General features: G+C 39.6%; 1 protein-coding gene across 2 annotated transcripts in view; it reads right to left on the reverse strand.

Moving 5' to 3' along the window:
* Positions 1 to 7,807: 7,807 nt before the first annotated feature.
* Positions 7,808 to 15,720, reverse strand: part of LOC106518855 (low-density lipoprotein receptor-related protein 5) — a gene marked incomplete at its 5' end in the record, with an annotated part of 15,205 nt that continues 7,292 nt past the window's right edge. The window contains 6 exon segments of one of the 2 annotated variants that reach the window (XM_014010276.1): positions 7,808 to 8,714; positions 10,418 to 10,515; positions 10,592 to 10,734; positions 10,821 to 11,051; positions 12,650 to 12,760; positions 13,863 to 14,099. In XM_014010276.1, coding sequence (XP_013865730.1) covers positions 8,390 to 8,714; positions 10,418 to 10,515; positions 10,592 to 10,734; positions 10,821 to 11,051; positions 12,650 to 12,760; positions 13,863 to 14,099 — 1,145 coding nt within the window. 2 annotated transcript variants of the gene reach the window in all.

A 15,720-nucleotide genomic window follows, 5' to 3' on the forward strand; every position in this document is an offset into this window, starting at 1 on the left:
CACACACACACACACACACACACACACACACACACACACACACACACACACACACACAAACAGTACAGTCATGCCTGAAAGTGTTGGCACCCCTGAATCTTTCCAGCCAATGAAGTTTTTCTCCAAGAAATATATTAGTTATACATGTTTCGTTATACACGTGTTTATTTCCTTTGTCTATTGGAACAATACAAAAAACAGCCCATTTTTGGAGTCTTGCATGAAACTATATAAATATTGGCGGGGGGGGGGGGGGTTGTGTTTTGTGCTCTTCCAATACACACAAAGAAAATAAATACGTTGTATAATTGTAAAAATTGGCCGGCTGTGGCAGAGTGGTTAGGGGAGTCATCCTGGAACTGGAAGGTTACCAGTTCGATTCCCCATTCCAGCTGTCTCAGTTGTTGTGTCTTTGGGCAATAATGCCTCTGATGTGTGTCCCATCAGTGTATGAATGTGATTGGCACTGATTAGTCTCCATAGCTGATTGTACACGTTAGCTTTGTAGAGACCTAACAGAGTGCTGTGTGAATGGGTAAATGAGGACACAGATTGTGGTGTGAAGAGCTTTGAGTGTCCTGGATGGGTAGAAAGGCACTGTACAATTTACCATTTATTAAAAAAAACATGTGTAACTTTAATAGTTTTCTTGGGGAAAAACTTCATTGGCTGGAAAGATTAAGGGGTGCCAACACACTGTACCTATACATACATACTTTGTGTGTGTGTCTATATTCATTCATTTAGACACACACAGTATTTATAGACATATAAAAATACACATTTATATGCATGTATTTATATGTATATGTAGATATATATAAGTGATTTTCTTCCGTATTCTCAGAACCTGAAGTACCTGTGACATGTCTATCTTTCAAATACAAAAAGTAAAAAAAAAAGTCTTCATATTTAGGAAAATTGGCATAAAACACATGATTTAACCCACTTTGTCACATAACTGGCATATTTTCCTTTGAATTTGGCTCATCTAAAGTGAAACAGGAAGTGACATCAAGGGGGAACTCATTAAGAAAGAAAACTCCCTGGTCTTTGTTCATTAAAACAATGTTATTGAACTCTGATGTTTCTTCATTTCTTTCTTATAGGAACTAAAATTATCTACAGAAACATCAGAAGATTCCCTGCTGTCTGTGTTGTTAGCCGTTGTAGCAAAGCTCTGTTCACATGCAGATGTTCCCCTTTGACATCACTTCCTGTTACTTCACACAAATATCTCAACAACTGTTCATCTCAGTGGTGTGAAATTGCTTTTACAATATATTATTCATGTCATCTTTGCAAAAGTGTAATCACATTTACCACAAAAATTTGATGTCACAGGCACTTTAAACAAATGATCAACAGATGCCAACCTTTCCTAAAATAAACCTTTATTATATAAAATGCTTTGATACAAAAAGTGATGTGTAACTTACAGAGAGCATTCTAAGCTGAGACACAAAGTTCAGAGTTTTACTGAGATAGTGGTTTACAGCCCTTTACATCTTAGTGTTTTGCTGGTTATAGTACCCACTGACATGTTGGACAGTCAGACGCTGCTTAAAGACGATCCTCATCACTCACGTTTATTAGGATTGGTTAGAGGATGATGAAACAATCTCACAGCAAGTTCCTGATGTTTGTCTTTAAAGAGCTGGTAAAGTCATCTCTCAGTTGAACCGGTACCAAGAAGGATCCTGAAAAACTCGAGGACCGTCAGTGTGGGGCTTCCCTAAACTACATATCAGAAACACTTCCTCACTGGAACAGAGCAAAAACTAGATTATATAAATGATGATTCTGGTCCCCATCTGAGAGTTTTATTCTTGTACTTCATATGTCAGTTCATTAAAAAAAGTAATTTATGTATTTATATATAAACAGTAGGGGGTGTAAATGTTCCAGTCATGATTCAGTACAGCTCCAGCACAGCAGGAAGAAGAAAATAACAAAAACAGAAAAAAACACACCATCTTTGTTAGTGTGGAACAGGAAATGTCAGTAAGTGTCAACTGATGTCTTCACTGCAGAATTATAATAAACCCCAATTCAGAAAAATGTTGGGATGTAAAGGTAAATAAATACAGAATTGTTTGCAAATCTCAAATACCCTTATTTTATTCACAATGGAACAAAATAAATATTTCAAATGGTTCATTTTTTTTATTTGAAGGCGGCAACATCCCAAAAAGGTTGGACAGAGGCAACAAATGGCTTAAAAATTAAGTGATAAAAAACAGCATTTTGGCCCAATTTACATTATTAAAAAATAACATTTTAGAGCATGTGTCAAATGTCTCCCAATAGCCTTTTATGTGGCTCACAAGAGCTTCAAAGATTTATTAATGTCCTAAAATAAGCGTGTGCTTCTTTAAAGCCAGCATTGACCATAAACTACATTTCCCATAATGCATGTTGATTATTTTATTAGCAATATGACTGCATCCCACCACTAGGTGGAGCTGCACATGGTTCAACTGTGTAAAATCTATATTTAGTTTCATTTTTGCTGGCTGCTTTTGCTGCAACCCAGTTATACTGGGAAATGGGAATTTCCCACTTACAAGTTGTGAATTTTAACTGGAAGGACGCTCCAGTGGGAACTCCCTGTCGGAAAATGGTACGGCGCTGAATTCACCAAACCTCAATAGTGAGTAAAATTCTTATTTTTACTTTAAATAATATTTCTGTATCATTCATTTCACATTTATTCGTACACGTAGTATTTTTCAGTGTTTATAAGAGCACACGTTAAAACTGTTTCTATGCAGGACATACCAGGTAGAGCTCAGTTATTGTTTGTTAGCAGTGCTCAGCTGTAGCAACGAGATGAGAAATGTGAAGTTTCATGTTCAGCTGTGTTGCGACTTTTGAAATTTGTGTTGCGACTTTTGAAATTTGTGTTGCGGCTTTTGAAATTTGTGTTGCGGCTTTTGTATTTGTGTTGTGGCTTTCGTATTTGTGTTGTGGCTTTCGTATTTGTGTTATAGCTTTTGTATTTGTGTTGTAGCTTTTGTATTTGTGTTGTGGCTTTTGTATTTGTGCTGACACCTCTGGGCGTTAAACATGAAACATGGACATTTATTACAACCTTAGAGGCTGAACCATAACGCTCATGTGGCGTTTGGTGAAAGTGAGTTTGACATCATTGTTTTGGAGATGGGCAGAGGTTCACCAGTTTGTAAAAATTAGTACAACACTTTTAAAACAATATTCTTAAATGGAAAATTGGGTGTGTTTTGAAAATCCTGCCTCTCTGATGGTATGGTGGTGCCTTAATGCCAGTGGCATGGACAGCTAACACACCTGATGAGGCTCCATCATTTATACAGGTTGAAGTCAGAGCAATAAATTCTCTCATCCATATGATGTCTGTTTTATAGTAAGTCATGCAAATGTAAGCAAAACAACGTGAAAGCAAAAGTTTTGTTGAATAAACCTTCATCTGCACGACTTCACAATCTAAGAGTTCTGGTGATGAACCGACCTACACCTCTTATGAGTTAAAATCATTTGATGCACCGTAAAACAAAACAATCCAAAGAAATGTTTACTATGTTCTATTGGAAATAAAATATTAGTTTGAGATTTGCAAAATTATTACATTCTGTTTTTACGTGTATTTTACAAGCAGTCCCAACTTATTTTAAATTTGATGTAATAAAAGTCAGAATATTTTTTACTATTTTTCATCCAGTCTGATCTGTAAACCTGTGTTCAACACAGAGTTTGATTAATGCCATCAACTTCACTTGAAACACCTAAGGTTGTGAAAATAATAAAACTGACTCAGAACTTAAAGAAGCTGAAGTTTCACATCAGAGTTACCAAATACACAAATGGCCTGCCACAGCGGTTTCCAGTTCTGTAATAAATGGCAAAACTGCTTGCTGTTCCTGAACATCTCATAAGCTTCTGCTTGTTTTTTGTTTAGAATTTTCCTTTTTTTGTTATGACTGTTAAACAAAACATACAGCGGGTAAAATAAGTATTGAACACGTCACCATTTTTCTCAGTAAATATATTACTAGAGGTGCTAATGACATGAAATTTTCACCAGATGTCGGTAACAACCCAAGTGATCCATACATACAAAGAAATCAAACCATAAATGTCCAGAAATGAAGTTATTTGTAATAATGTGGAATGGCACAGGGAAAAAGTATTGAACACATGAAGAAAGGGAGGTGTAAAAAGRCATGGAAAGACAAGACACCAGCTGAATTCTCTCAGTAATTAGAAAGCAAGCCTGCCCCTTGTCAGTGCAAGTTAATATCAGCTGGTTCAGTCCCAAATGATGGCCAGGTATCACACAAGAACCATCTGATGATGGGTAAAAGTAAAGAGCTCTCTCAAGACCTTCACAACCTTATTGTTGCAAAGCATAATGATGGCATCGGTTACAGAAGAATGTCTAAACTTCTGAAGGTTCCAGTGAGCACTGTTGGGGCCATAATTCAGAAGTGGAAAGAACATCATTTCACCATAAACCGACCACGACCAGGTGCTCCTCACAAGATTTCTGACAGAGGAGTGAAAAGAATTATCAGAAGAGTTGTCCAAGAGCCAAGGACCACTTGTGGAGAGCTTCAGAAAGACCTGGAATTAGCAGGTACGATTGTTTCAAAGAAAACAATAAGTAATGCACTGAACCACCATGGCTTGTATGCACGCTCACCATGCAAGACTCCACTGCTGAAGAAACAGCATGTTGAAGCTCCTTTAAAGTTTGCTGCACAACATTTAAACAAGCCTGTGAAATACTGGGAGAATATAGTCTGGTCAGATGAGACCAACATTGAACTGTTTGGATGCCAGAATACACATCATGTTTGGAGGTCAAATGGCACTGCACATCAGCCCAAAAACACCATACCAACAGTGAAGTTTGGAGGTGGGAACATCATGGTGTGGGGCTGTTTTTCAGCATATGGTACTGGCAAACTTCAAATAATTGAAGGAAGGATGAATGGAAAAATGTACAGAGACATTCTTGATAAAAATCTGCTTCCATCTACCAGGATGATGAAGATGAAACGTGGCTGGACATTTCAGCAAGACAATGAGCCCAAACACAAAGCCAAGGAAACTCTCAGTTGGTTTCAGAGAAAGAAACTAAAGCTGCTGGAATGGCCCAGCCAATCACCTGACCTGAATCCAACAGAAAATCTATGGAAAGAACTAAAGATCAGAGTTCATAGAAGACGTCCACGAAACCTTCAAGATTTGAAGACTGTTTGTGTGGAAGAATGGGCCAAAATCACACCTGAGCAATGCATGCCACTAGTTTCTCCATACAGGAGGCGTCTTGAAGCTGTCATTGACAACAAAGGCTTTTGTACAAAGTATTAGATAAATTTCAGTAAGTGTGTTCAATACTTTTTCCCTGTGCCATTCCACATTATTACAAATAACTTCATTTCTGGACATTTATGGTTTGATTTCTTTGTATGTATGGATCACTTGGGTTGTTACCAACATCTGGTGAAAATTTCATGTCATTAGCACCTCTAGTAATATATTTACTGAGAAAAATGGTGACGTGTTCAATACTTATTTTACCCGCTGTACATATCTGACATGTGTACCCCTTCTTACCAGCTGTGCTGTGATGGTTCAGTATGAATACACAGTCACACACCTAATATTTATATATAAATATCAAAAGAGTGAGAAAAAAAACAGAGGTTTTGGGGACCCTCAAATTCAACTGGGAAGCAAAAACAAAAACCCTCCAGAAGTTGCTCAGGTGTTTTACAAAACATGAAGAGAGGAAATGTTTTGGTTTTGTAGTGTTTGAAGGATCCACAGATGAGCAACAGAACTCCAGACCTCAGACTGCTACAAGTGCTCGTTGGATTAAAAAAACAATTTGCTTCCAGACGGTTCATGAGATTATTGTCGGGGCTATAAATATATGAACAGAAGAGAGAGAGGAGAGGAATAAGGGAAGTTCCACCTGCATCAAACTAAAACCTTCAGCTGATTCTGGCCTACAGGACTCCTTCAAACCAAACAGAAAACTACACGAGGATCCAACACAAAAGATAATACAAATAACACAAGTCGCTATAGGAATAATTTGTTACTGAGAGACAGCTTCACGACCTACTGTCAGAATGAGAACAATAATTTGGCCTTTCTTTGTACTTACATGTATCTTATAGACTATGTACACGATAGCAGCAAACATACTTTTGGTAAACGGGATGATGAGGTTAAAGAAGTGATGGAAGAGGTTCAGATTCATGATGAGAAGAGTTCACTCAGACTTCATTACACATATGTACAATAGCTTTACAGGTTTACACTCGCTTTGAATGCTGGGTCTGAACCGCTGATGATCGTAGAAAGCTTTAAATTCCTGAAGAGATGACAGTTTTAAGTGCGTTTCTGTTTTAAAGTTATAATCACGTAACATCTTACCTGCTGTAGATAAAGTTTGAATGTCATCAGTTTGGAGAAACGGAGTTTAATCCTGACAGAATAGAGCTAACAAGTGCTAATCTGAACAAATCCAAGTTGAAACATGGTTATTTTGGCAGGAATTTTAAGATTTCCATGCGAGGAGATGACCCTCGGGATGCCCCAGAAATGCTACATGCTATTTATGCTAGCATGACAGTCTCCCACATACAGATAGCTAAACCTGTAATGCAGAATTGACAATTAACTTTTTTTTTCTTAATAGTCTGTGTTGGTGTTAGGCCTGCTTGGACTTCTTGTCAGAATTAAACGATTTCTCCAAACTGAGACCCATTTCAAACTGGCGAGCAGTGGTGGACACAGCTAACCAAAATATTAGCTTAACTAATATCTGAACCGCTACACAAATTCTTTAGTTATGCAAACGATAAAAAGCTAAATTGACAAAAAAAAAACCAGGCAAAAATTAAAGCTGAACTGCTAAAATTTAACTCATTATCGTCCACTTACACTTGCTGACACTCATGTGTCAACATGAACAATGTTTTCTTTTTTGTTTTGCCTGTAAACTGAACCATGATGAGTCAGACGTATCTGGTCTGTATTTGAGAGGAGAGGGACGACTGACATGCATGTTCTCAGCTCCAGAATGATGTCACTGTGTCATGTCTCTGCTTCATGTGAAAGTCAATATTGTTGCATATTTCAAAGATGTGGCGACACATAACGTTTTTAGTGGCAAAGAAAAAATTAAATTATAGGGGATCTGTATGGAACCATTCAGTACAGTGCTTTAGGTTCAATACACACTACATATCAAACAATACAGATGTTTTCAAATTTATTTTATCAACTTGTCTTCTGAAGATGCTCTGTGTTGAAGGATCAGTGGATCTGTGTTCGACTACTCCACCTAGGCTGCATTTTTGAGCTCAGATCCACTGAGAAATTTGCTGTTTCAGCAACAATTAATTTAAAAACTGCACTTTTGAGGTTAAACAAAAGTTCATAATTAATATAAATAAATTACAATTAATGAAGAGCATGGACATTTCTCTTTTTGTATCAAAAAAATTATCGAACCGTGAGACTAAAGTATCGAACCGAATCATGAATTTCCTGCATCGTTGCAGCCCTGATTAATTTAGCATGAATCAAGTCTGTTACTAGTTTATGAAATTAAAGCAAATGCTAAATGACTCATCAAATTATCAGTTCCAATAATAGCAGATTAGGAGAACTGTGCCCACCACTGCAGGTAAGATATTAATTAATAACTTCTCTTACCTTAGATTACCACTTCAGTGAGGTTAACTATTCCCTAAAAGCAGTTTGAGCTGTTTCCAACATGAAGAGACAAAATGTGCTTTACAGTTCATGGTTTTTGGACCGTATTCTACCAGTCCACTCAGTCCTCCTCATGTATTCAGCCATGAAGTTTGTATATTCACTAAGCATCCAGCCCTCTGCTGGTTGTCTGTAACACTGTGAAGCTGGGGGGGGCGCGGCGGCCCATGGCTTTAGCCTCACAGCACCAACATCTACTGACCAACTTCCTGCTGGTGAGTTCAGCCCTCAGGATTTAACAATCCAGTTTTGAAAGGACGATCAGGTGGAGAAGAAAATAAGTCTTCCTCTCTCAACGGAATGAAAGTGAAAGAAGGAGCTGCTGGCTGAACGTGTTTATCTCCTTCCTGAGCCGTGAGGCGGAGGGGACGGGGCTTTGAAGCTCCAGCCTCCCACAGGTTTCAGTTTGTTCGGCGCGGTACATCCTCACGCCGAGATCTCAGGGAAGACTGGCTTTATGGGTGACATTTAGCGAGGCACTTAATCCAGACCCGCCTGCGTAAAGTGGCACAGAAGAGGCAGCTCAAAGTTTTTCCCCTAACAAAGGGGGGGGGCGGGACCGAGCCAGCGAGTTCAACTTCATCCCTTTCTACCTGACGGAGGTGACAGAAGGTCATGAGGAGTCGGTGCAGGGCGAGGGAGGAGGGGGGCAGAGGTGGAAATAGGATCGTTCGGTAGAGGGGGACGGGGGGCAGCTTTCTTCGGCTGACATGTACTGAGAGCGGGGGGTGGGAGGGGGAGGGTATGGGTCAGAGTCTGAGTTCAGGTCCATGTAGTACTTGTTGGGTTTGCCGTGGCCGGCGTGGCCCGAGGCCTTCCAGCGACTCGTTGAGGACAGCAGCCCGGCCGGAGGATGGTGGGGGGTGTAGTCGCTGTCGCACACGTCTGTGCTGCAGGGGGTGGTGGGCGGGGCGGCGCCACGAACCGGGTGGTAGGGTCTAACGGGTAAAAAAGGAGAGACATTTGAGGATTCAAGCCTTCATCTTTGAAATAAAGTTATGCTCAATCTGTTAGTCTGTGTTGGAATGTCTCTCAGCTGCTACCAGAGCAAATTACTGTCAGACACGAGCTGTTTCACCTTCAAACAAAACCCTCAACACTTGTAATATTAGACATTTGATAAATATTTACAACTGTAATAATAATAATAAATAATCAATTCTAAAAAAATATTGTCACTCATATTGCACCATATTATTTATGCTGCAAAGCATGATGGGTAAATGATGCATTCACTACGTTATCCACAGGTGCAAGGATTTATTTATTTCCTTTGGTGCAAGGCTGCGAGTTGTATCCACCATGAAGGGTAATCTTGCACAGAATGGCAAAATAGTGTTAGCGCCGAGCTAATACATACAGGGGTTATTACTGGGGTTGGGATTTAAGAAAAGTACATATACTTATGTTTGTGTTGACATAATTTTTTAACATATTAAAGAGTTGTTTTTTTTTTTTTTTTATCATTTAATGATCAGATGGGGGAGAGTGTAATGGAACTAATACTTTTAGGTTTAAGCCAGTAATTCATGACATACTTTAATGACCTAGGTTTTCATGACATGCTGTTTAACTGCAGATAGAATAATTAAAGTCAGAACAAGATTTGCTAACAACAGTCATTCATAGATATCACTTGTGTTTATCTTTGTGTTTTCCCTTGACCCAGCATTTCCTTAAGATGAAATCTTGCTTTATTAAGATGACATAATGGTGTTTGTTAAACAGTATATATGAGGCCTCAACTGCCTCAGAGAAGAAGAAACAGGAGCAGAGAGCAGGGTTACAGTTCAATGGCTCTATGTTGTTCTCTGTGTTTCCTGTTGTTGCAATAAATCCTGTTGACCATTTCACGGAGTACTTTTTATTCTTGGATCTCATGTTTCTGTCTAGGTAAAATAAAGATTTCCACAACAGTCGGATATTGTCCAAGATCAACCTTCAGGGTGGACAGGGCTCGCAGCCTCGCACCAGAGCACTTAGTAAACATCATAATTTACCAGGTAAATTCTGGAAGTGGTCATTCAACCAGATCTGTTACAAAAGGACAACTGACATTACCAACTTTTAAAAACTGTTACGGCCAGAGGTCTTTCTTCTATGTTTATACTAAAGCATGGAATGACATTCCTCAAAACATAAAGTCCATTTCAAAACTACAGCCCTTTAAGAAGAATCTTGTCTGCCATCTGCTGGACACTTTCCGTTGTGCTCATATTTAGACGTCTTGTTTTGCAAATGCTGCCTTCCTGAAATTTGGTATGCTTGTTTGTCTTTGTGTCTATGGTGTATAATGATGTGATTGTGATGCTGTAATTCTGAGTGTTTTATGTGCTGCAGAACAGGAACCTGCTGTAAAACAGCAATTATGCTGAGTCAGGCTTGATTTTTAATTACCTTTTCCTGTTAAATAAATAATAAATAAATCAAATCGAAAATCAAAGTAATATGGCGCTGTCTGTGTAAAGATATATATTTTTAAATGTATAAAAACTAAACAGTCTACAGTATTTTTACAGTCTTTGTTTTGTAGTTGAAGTAAATGTTTATCAGATAATATGTAATGTTACAACTAGTCGAGGTTCCCTTCAAAGCAAGAGATAACTATGTTCATTACAAGAAGGATTTCAAGAGCATGGACCTGTATGATCTTGTGGTGGATGGACTGTTGGAGGAATAGAAGATCTCTACGTTGTAGAGAGAGCGATCTGTAGCCGGCGATGGAGGAGGATTCAGGATCTACAAACAGAACATTAAATGTCCATTATCTGATTGGGATCCAAACAACAAACACTGTGTGAGTCTCTCTCTGTACCTGAGGGTAGAAGGCTCCTTTGGTAGACGAGGAGCTGCTGGATGAAGCTCCAGTCACGTGGTTCCTGTCATAAAGAGGAGCTCCACTGCCGCTGCTGCCCATCAAGCTAACTGAACTCATGATGGACTTTCCACAGGAGATTCCTGCACACATTTTACACACCTTTAGAACAACAACATATTCTTCTAGCTGTAGGACTTCAGAGTGCTGATCCAACCTTGGTAGGTACCATGCTGAGAGCTGCTCGGGGTGATGAAGTTCAGGGGCACATGAGGCGTTCCACTAATGTATTCGTGAGGAAAGCTCCCATTAGGGCCCTTATAACGTCGACAGACCACACGCTGGCAGACGAAGCAAGCTCCGCCCATCACAAACACCAGGAGGATGATGGCAATGACTGGACCGATGGGGTTGGTAGGTTCATAGCTGGGGACGAAGCTTGAAGAAGTGGAGATGTAGTCTAAACAAAAAGAAGAAAACATTTAATGAGGAGAATGAAAAATCCATTTTGGTGCAGAATCTCAGTCAGCCAGGGCATGGCAAATCTTAAAAGTTTTAAAAATGAAGCAACAGAACTTCTATTCTCTAGTTTCTCTTCCCATATGAAGAACTGATTTTAGTATGGGATAAATCTTGTGCCAGCAGGAATTGAATTTGAATTGCTCAGATTGAATCTGAATGTGAATAATTTGAAAGTGAATGCACTGGTTTGAAAATAAATTTCACTGAATTTAAACTGAATTTAAAGTTTTGTATCTGAATTAATTTGCTTTGAAACTGTATTTTGGTTTGTTAAAAACTCAGTTTGACTACTTTCACTTTCATAATTCATATTTTTGTGTCACATCCTGGTCCTTGAGAAAGCCAGCCAGAGTAATCAAACACAAATCCACAGATTTATGTTTCACTTCGGTGAATTTTCCCTTCTGTAATGTAACAGAGTTGATTCAATCCACTGTAAAAGTGTAAAAGTAACAAAAACAGACAAGGTTATTTTAATGCAGTGATTAATTTTACTTATAGAAAATGTTACATTTACATCACATCATGGATCACATATTGATAAGATGCTGCTGCTGACTGATCCATGATGTGATGTTATTGATGTTATTTACTTCGTTAATGTAAACACAGTAACACAGTTGTTTACACTTAAATTAAAAATATTTGACCAAGGAAAAACCGGAGCTGGACTAGAGAGAGATGAATATGATTAAGATTTTTATTTCTGTGACTGTAACGACCCACAGGAGACACATTAACAGCACATTTCATTCCTTTAAGCAGCTCCTTTAATTCCATATGACGCTGCTAAAGAGAACAGATTTTCTTTTCTCGATCTCGGAGAGCACGATTACAATCTCTGAACTCGTAAATCTTCTTTTTTACTTTGCGAAGTCATTTATGAATGGACACTTCCTGGTATGTGGGGCAGGAAACATATCCTTATATGGTGTTTTTGGGGTGGTAATTATGCTAATCTCCCCTCGCGTGCACGAGCAGCTGGATACGAACAGGTGGAATTYACGCAGCTCATTTACACACTTTTCCTGAAGATAGAAGAGTTTGTTGAATCTGACGTGACATGTTCGTACGAACCCTTCATACGAACAAAAGTAAGAGAAATTTAGGAGAAGAATACGAACATGTTCTTGCATGAGGCCCAGTCTGAGCAATTCAAATTCAATTCCTGCTGGCACAAGATTTATCCCATATTTTAGTCTGTTTTTATTTGTCATATTTCTAGGTTTTTGATCCTAAAATAAGTGTTAATATTAAAACTGTAAATATAAAACTGCAGTTTTTAAATGATGATTTCACTATTATTCAAATCATCCTGATAATAAACATCCTCAATCGTTTGGATAGCTTTGTCCCTTTATAAATGTGACTTTTATTCGAGAAGAGCATTTTGTTTTTACTCAGGTTACCTTTGTTTGATGATCTGAAACAAGTGTGACAACAAAATCAGAAACAGAAGAAATATATAAGAGGGCCTTTTAACGGCGGGTGATAAAAATAAAAACTTCTATTTGATAATCCTTTTGTTGACGTTACCACAAGAGAGCTCATCAGATCCATCGAGACAGTCAGAGTAATTGTCACACTGCTGTTTCTTAGTGATGCACTGGTTGTCCCCACAGCGAAACTGGGCCGAGGTGCAGATGGCTGGAACAGAGAGGGACAGATGGACACTCAGTTTATCACATGTTGAGTCCAAAATGCTCAGATTCTTAAACCAAAGCCCTCCAGTCCACCTGTTTATGTATTAACAGGCAGGTGGAAGTGGACGCACCCACTCAGGCTCATCCTTTAGTCTGTTTTCAGCATCCAAACTATTATCAAGCAGCAGAGTTTTATAGTTTATTTGTTTTATTTATTTTATTGTTATTGCTGCTGAGATAAAAACTGCAGGGATCTATATTTTATTTGAAACTTCTCATTTTATGTTTTTTATGCAATAAGGCCACAGAAAGGACAATAAAAAACATCCCTCATGGCTCTGTGGAGTATTTATTAGTTCTGTAACAGCAGCCTAAATCAAAGGCAGAACACAGAATGCTGATCTTATTTCTGTAGCTGTGTTTCCATTGACCATGAAAATGCGCAAATTAGAATTTTGAAAATAAATTTGCTCAATAGAAACACGTAAATTTCGGAAAAGAGAAAAAAAAACTCCTTCTTTCAACAAAATGTTTTTGTGCTAGGATGAGGTGGTTTTTTGGCCGTATCAAAATTGGTGTGTTTCGCAAAACTGCAATTGAAACACTTTTTTCACATCATGGGAGTCACGTGATCAGAACCGGCTGTTTCTACTGGCTAAAAGACGATGACGATGAAGAAGATAACAGGAAGTAGAAGTAGTAGTAGTATCACCAAAGTAGTAAAAGAAAGTATTAAACTCACCGACTACAATTTCCCAAAAACACAGGATACGTAGCCACTCCCAAGTATAAGGGGCTTGTTGCTGGTAAGCCTCAATAAAAGACGCCGACGTCTTCTCTGATGATGAGCGCTAGTGTCATGGTAGCAGCATGCTATGTGTTTACATCCATTGCCGCCATGTTTGTAATGACTTATCGCGAGAACAAACATATTCACGTGTGACTTTAATAGCCTTTCTTGCTTAACGGAAACACCGCAGTTGAAAAACTGTGTTTTCAGCATTAACAGAATTTCTACAAAGTTTTGTGCACATTTGCAATGGAAACACAGCTACTGTCAGGTGTTGTTTGAACTACGCTAAGAGCTGACAGCTGTGTACACGTACTTTCACAGTCCTGCTCATCAGACTTATCATCACAGTCAGGTTCACCGTCGCAGCGTTTCTGAGCTTCGATGCAGTTTCCTCCGTCACACTGGAACTGGAAGGCAGAGCAGACGGGGCAGTTTTCTTCGTCACTGCCGTCATCGCATTCAGAATAGCTGTCACAGCGCCACGCCATGGGTATGCAGTCGATTTCTCCTGTCGAGCAGGTGAACTGCTCTGTGGAGCAGGTTGGGGGGTCTGAAAGTGACAGAGGATGAGAAGATAAGGAGAAGAGGAAGAGGGGGAAGTGCTAGATAATAATTCCATGTCGATACATGTTGACAGAAAACGTTTCAGCAACAGATATGACTAAAACGTGATCGACATACGTTACATCAGAGTGTGATGATGTACACCAGACTCAACGCCAGTGTTCAGTGCTACCACTACGGTTACTCCATGCTAACAACAAGCTACGTACAACACAGTGGATATTAGTAACAATTATGAGCACAGAGGGAGGGATGGATGGATAGATGGATGGAAAAGAAAATAAACGTTACTACACATTCGTTACCAGGATGTGTGCGAAATCATGAGAATTTGCAATATAATGTGAGTGTGAGAGTAACCATACAGAAACCAGAGCGCTCTGCTGATAAACTGTTTAATACCTCCCAGGAATCAGCCCGAACAAGGAAATGAGAGAGAATATAACATCCAGCTTCAGGGCATGACTCCGCCTCTTAATTACGTCATTTGTTAGGAGGGGATCCCTAATATTTTTAGTCAGAGACATGCCCACAAACAATCAAAAAGCTAACCTAATGATTTTAAAAGTACACATACAGTATGTGTTATACGGTGCCAGGCATGTAGCTATAAAAAATAGAATCATCCAGGTAATTATAAATCACATTGATCAGTCACTACACTTCTATCATAAAACAAAATATACTATGTGTGGTGTGAATATAATCAGTGCACTTAATAAAACCCCAACAATTCCTTCAGATGGATGCTGGATGGACACACGGATGGATGGATGGACGGATGGATGGATGGATGGATGGATTGATGGATGGATGGACGGATGGATGGATGGATGGATGGATGGATGGATGGATGGACGGACGGACGGATGGATGGACGGATGGATGGACGGATGGATGGACAGACAGATAAATGGATGGATTGATGGATGGACAGATGGACGGATGGATGGATGAATGGACACACGGATGGATGGACAGACGGATGGACAGATGGATGGATGGATGGATGGAAAGACGGATGGATGGACAGATGGATGGATGGACAGACAGATGGATGGATAGACGGACGGATGGATGGACAGATGGATGGATAGACGGATGGATGGATGGAAAGACGGATGGATAGATGGATGGACGGACAGACGGATGGATGGATGGATGGACAGACAGACGGATGGATGGACGGACGGATGGACAGACAGATGGATGGATGGATAGACGGATGGATGGATGGACGGATGGATGGATGGATAGACGATGGACGCACGGATGGACGGACGGATGGACGGACGGATGGATGCTGGATGGATGGATGGACAGACGGACGGATGGATGGACAGACGGACGGATGGATGGACAGCCGGACGGATGGATGGACAGCCGGATGGATGGACAGACGGATGGATGGATGCTGGATGGGTTGGTTGATGGATGGATGGATGGACGGATGGATGGGTTGGTTGATGGATGGATGGGTTAGTTGGTTGATGGATGGATGGGTTGGTTGGTTTGTTGGTTGATGGATGGATGGATGGATGGGTTGGTTGGTTTGTTGGTTGATGGATGGATGGATGGATGGGTTGGTTGGTTTGTTGGTTGATGGA

The sequence above is a fragment of the Austrofundulus limnaeus genome, unplaced genomic scaffold (assembly GCF_001266775.1).
Source record: "Austrofundulus limnaeus strain Quisiro unplaced genomic scaffold, Austrofundulus_limnaeus-1.0 Scaffold67, whole genome shotgun sequence".
Lineage (NCBI taxonomy): Eukaryota > Metazoa > Chordata > Actinopteri > Cyprinodontiformes > Rivulidae > Austrofundulus > Austrofundulus limnaeus.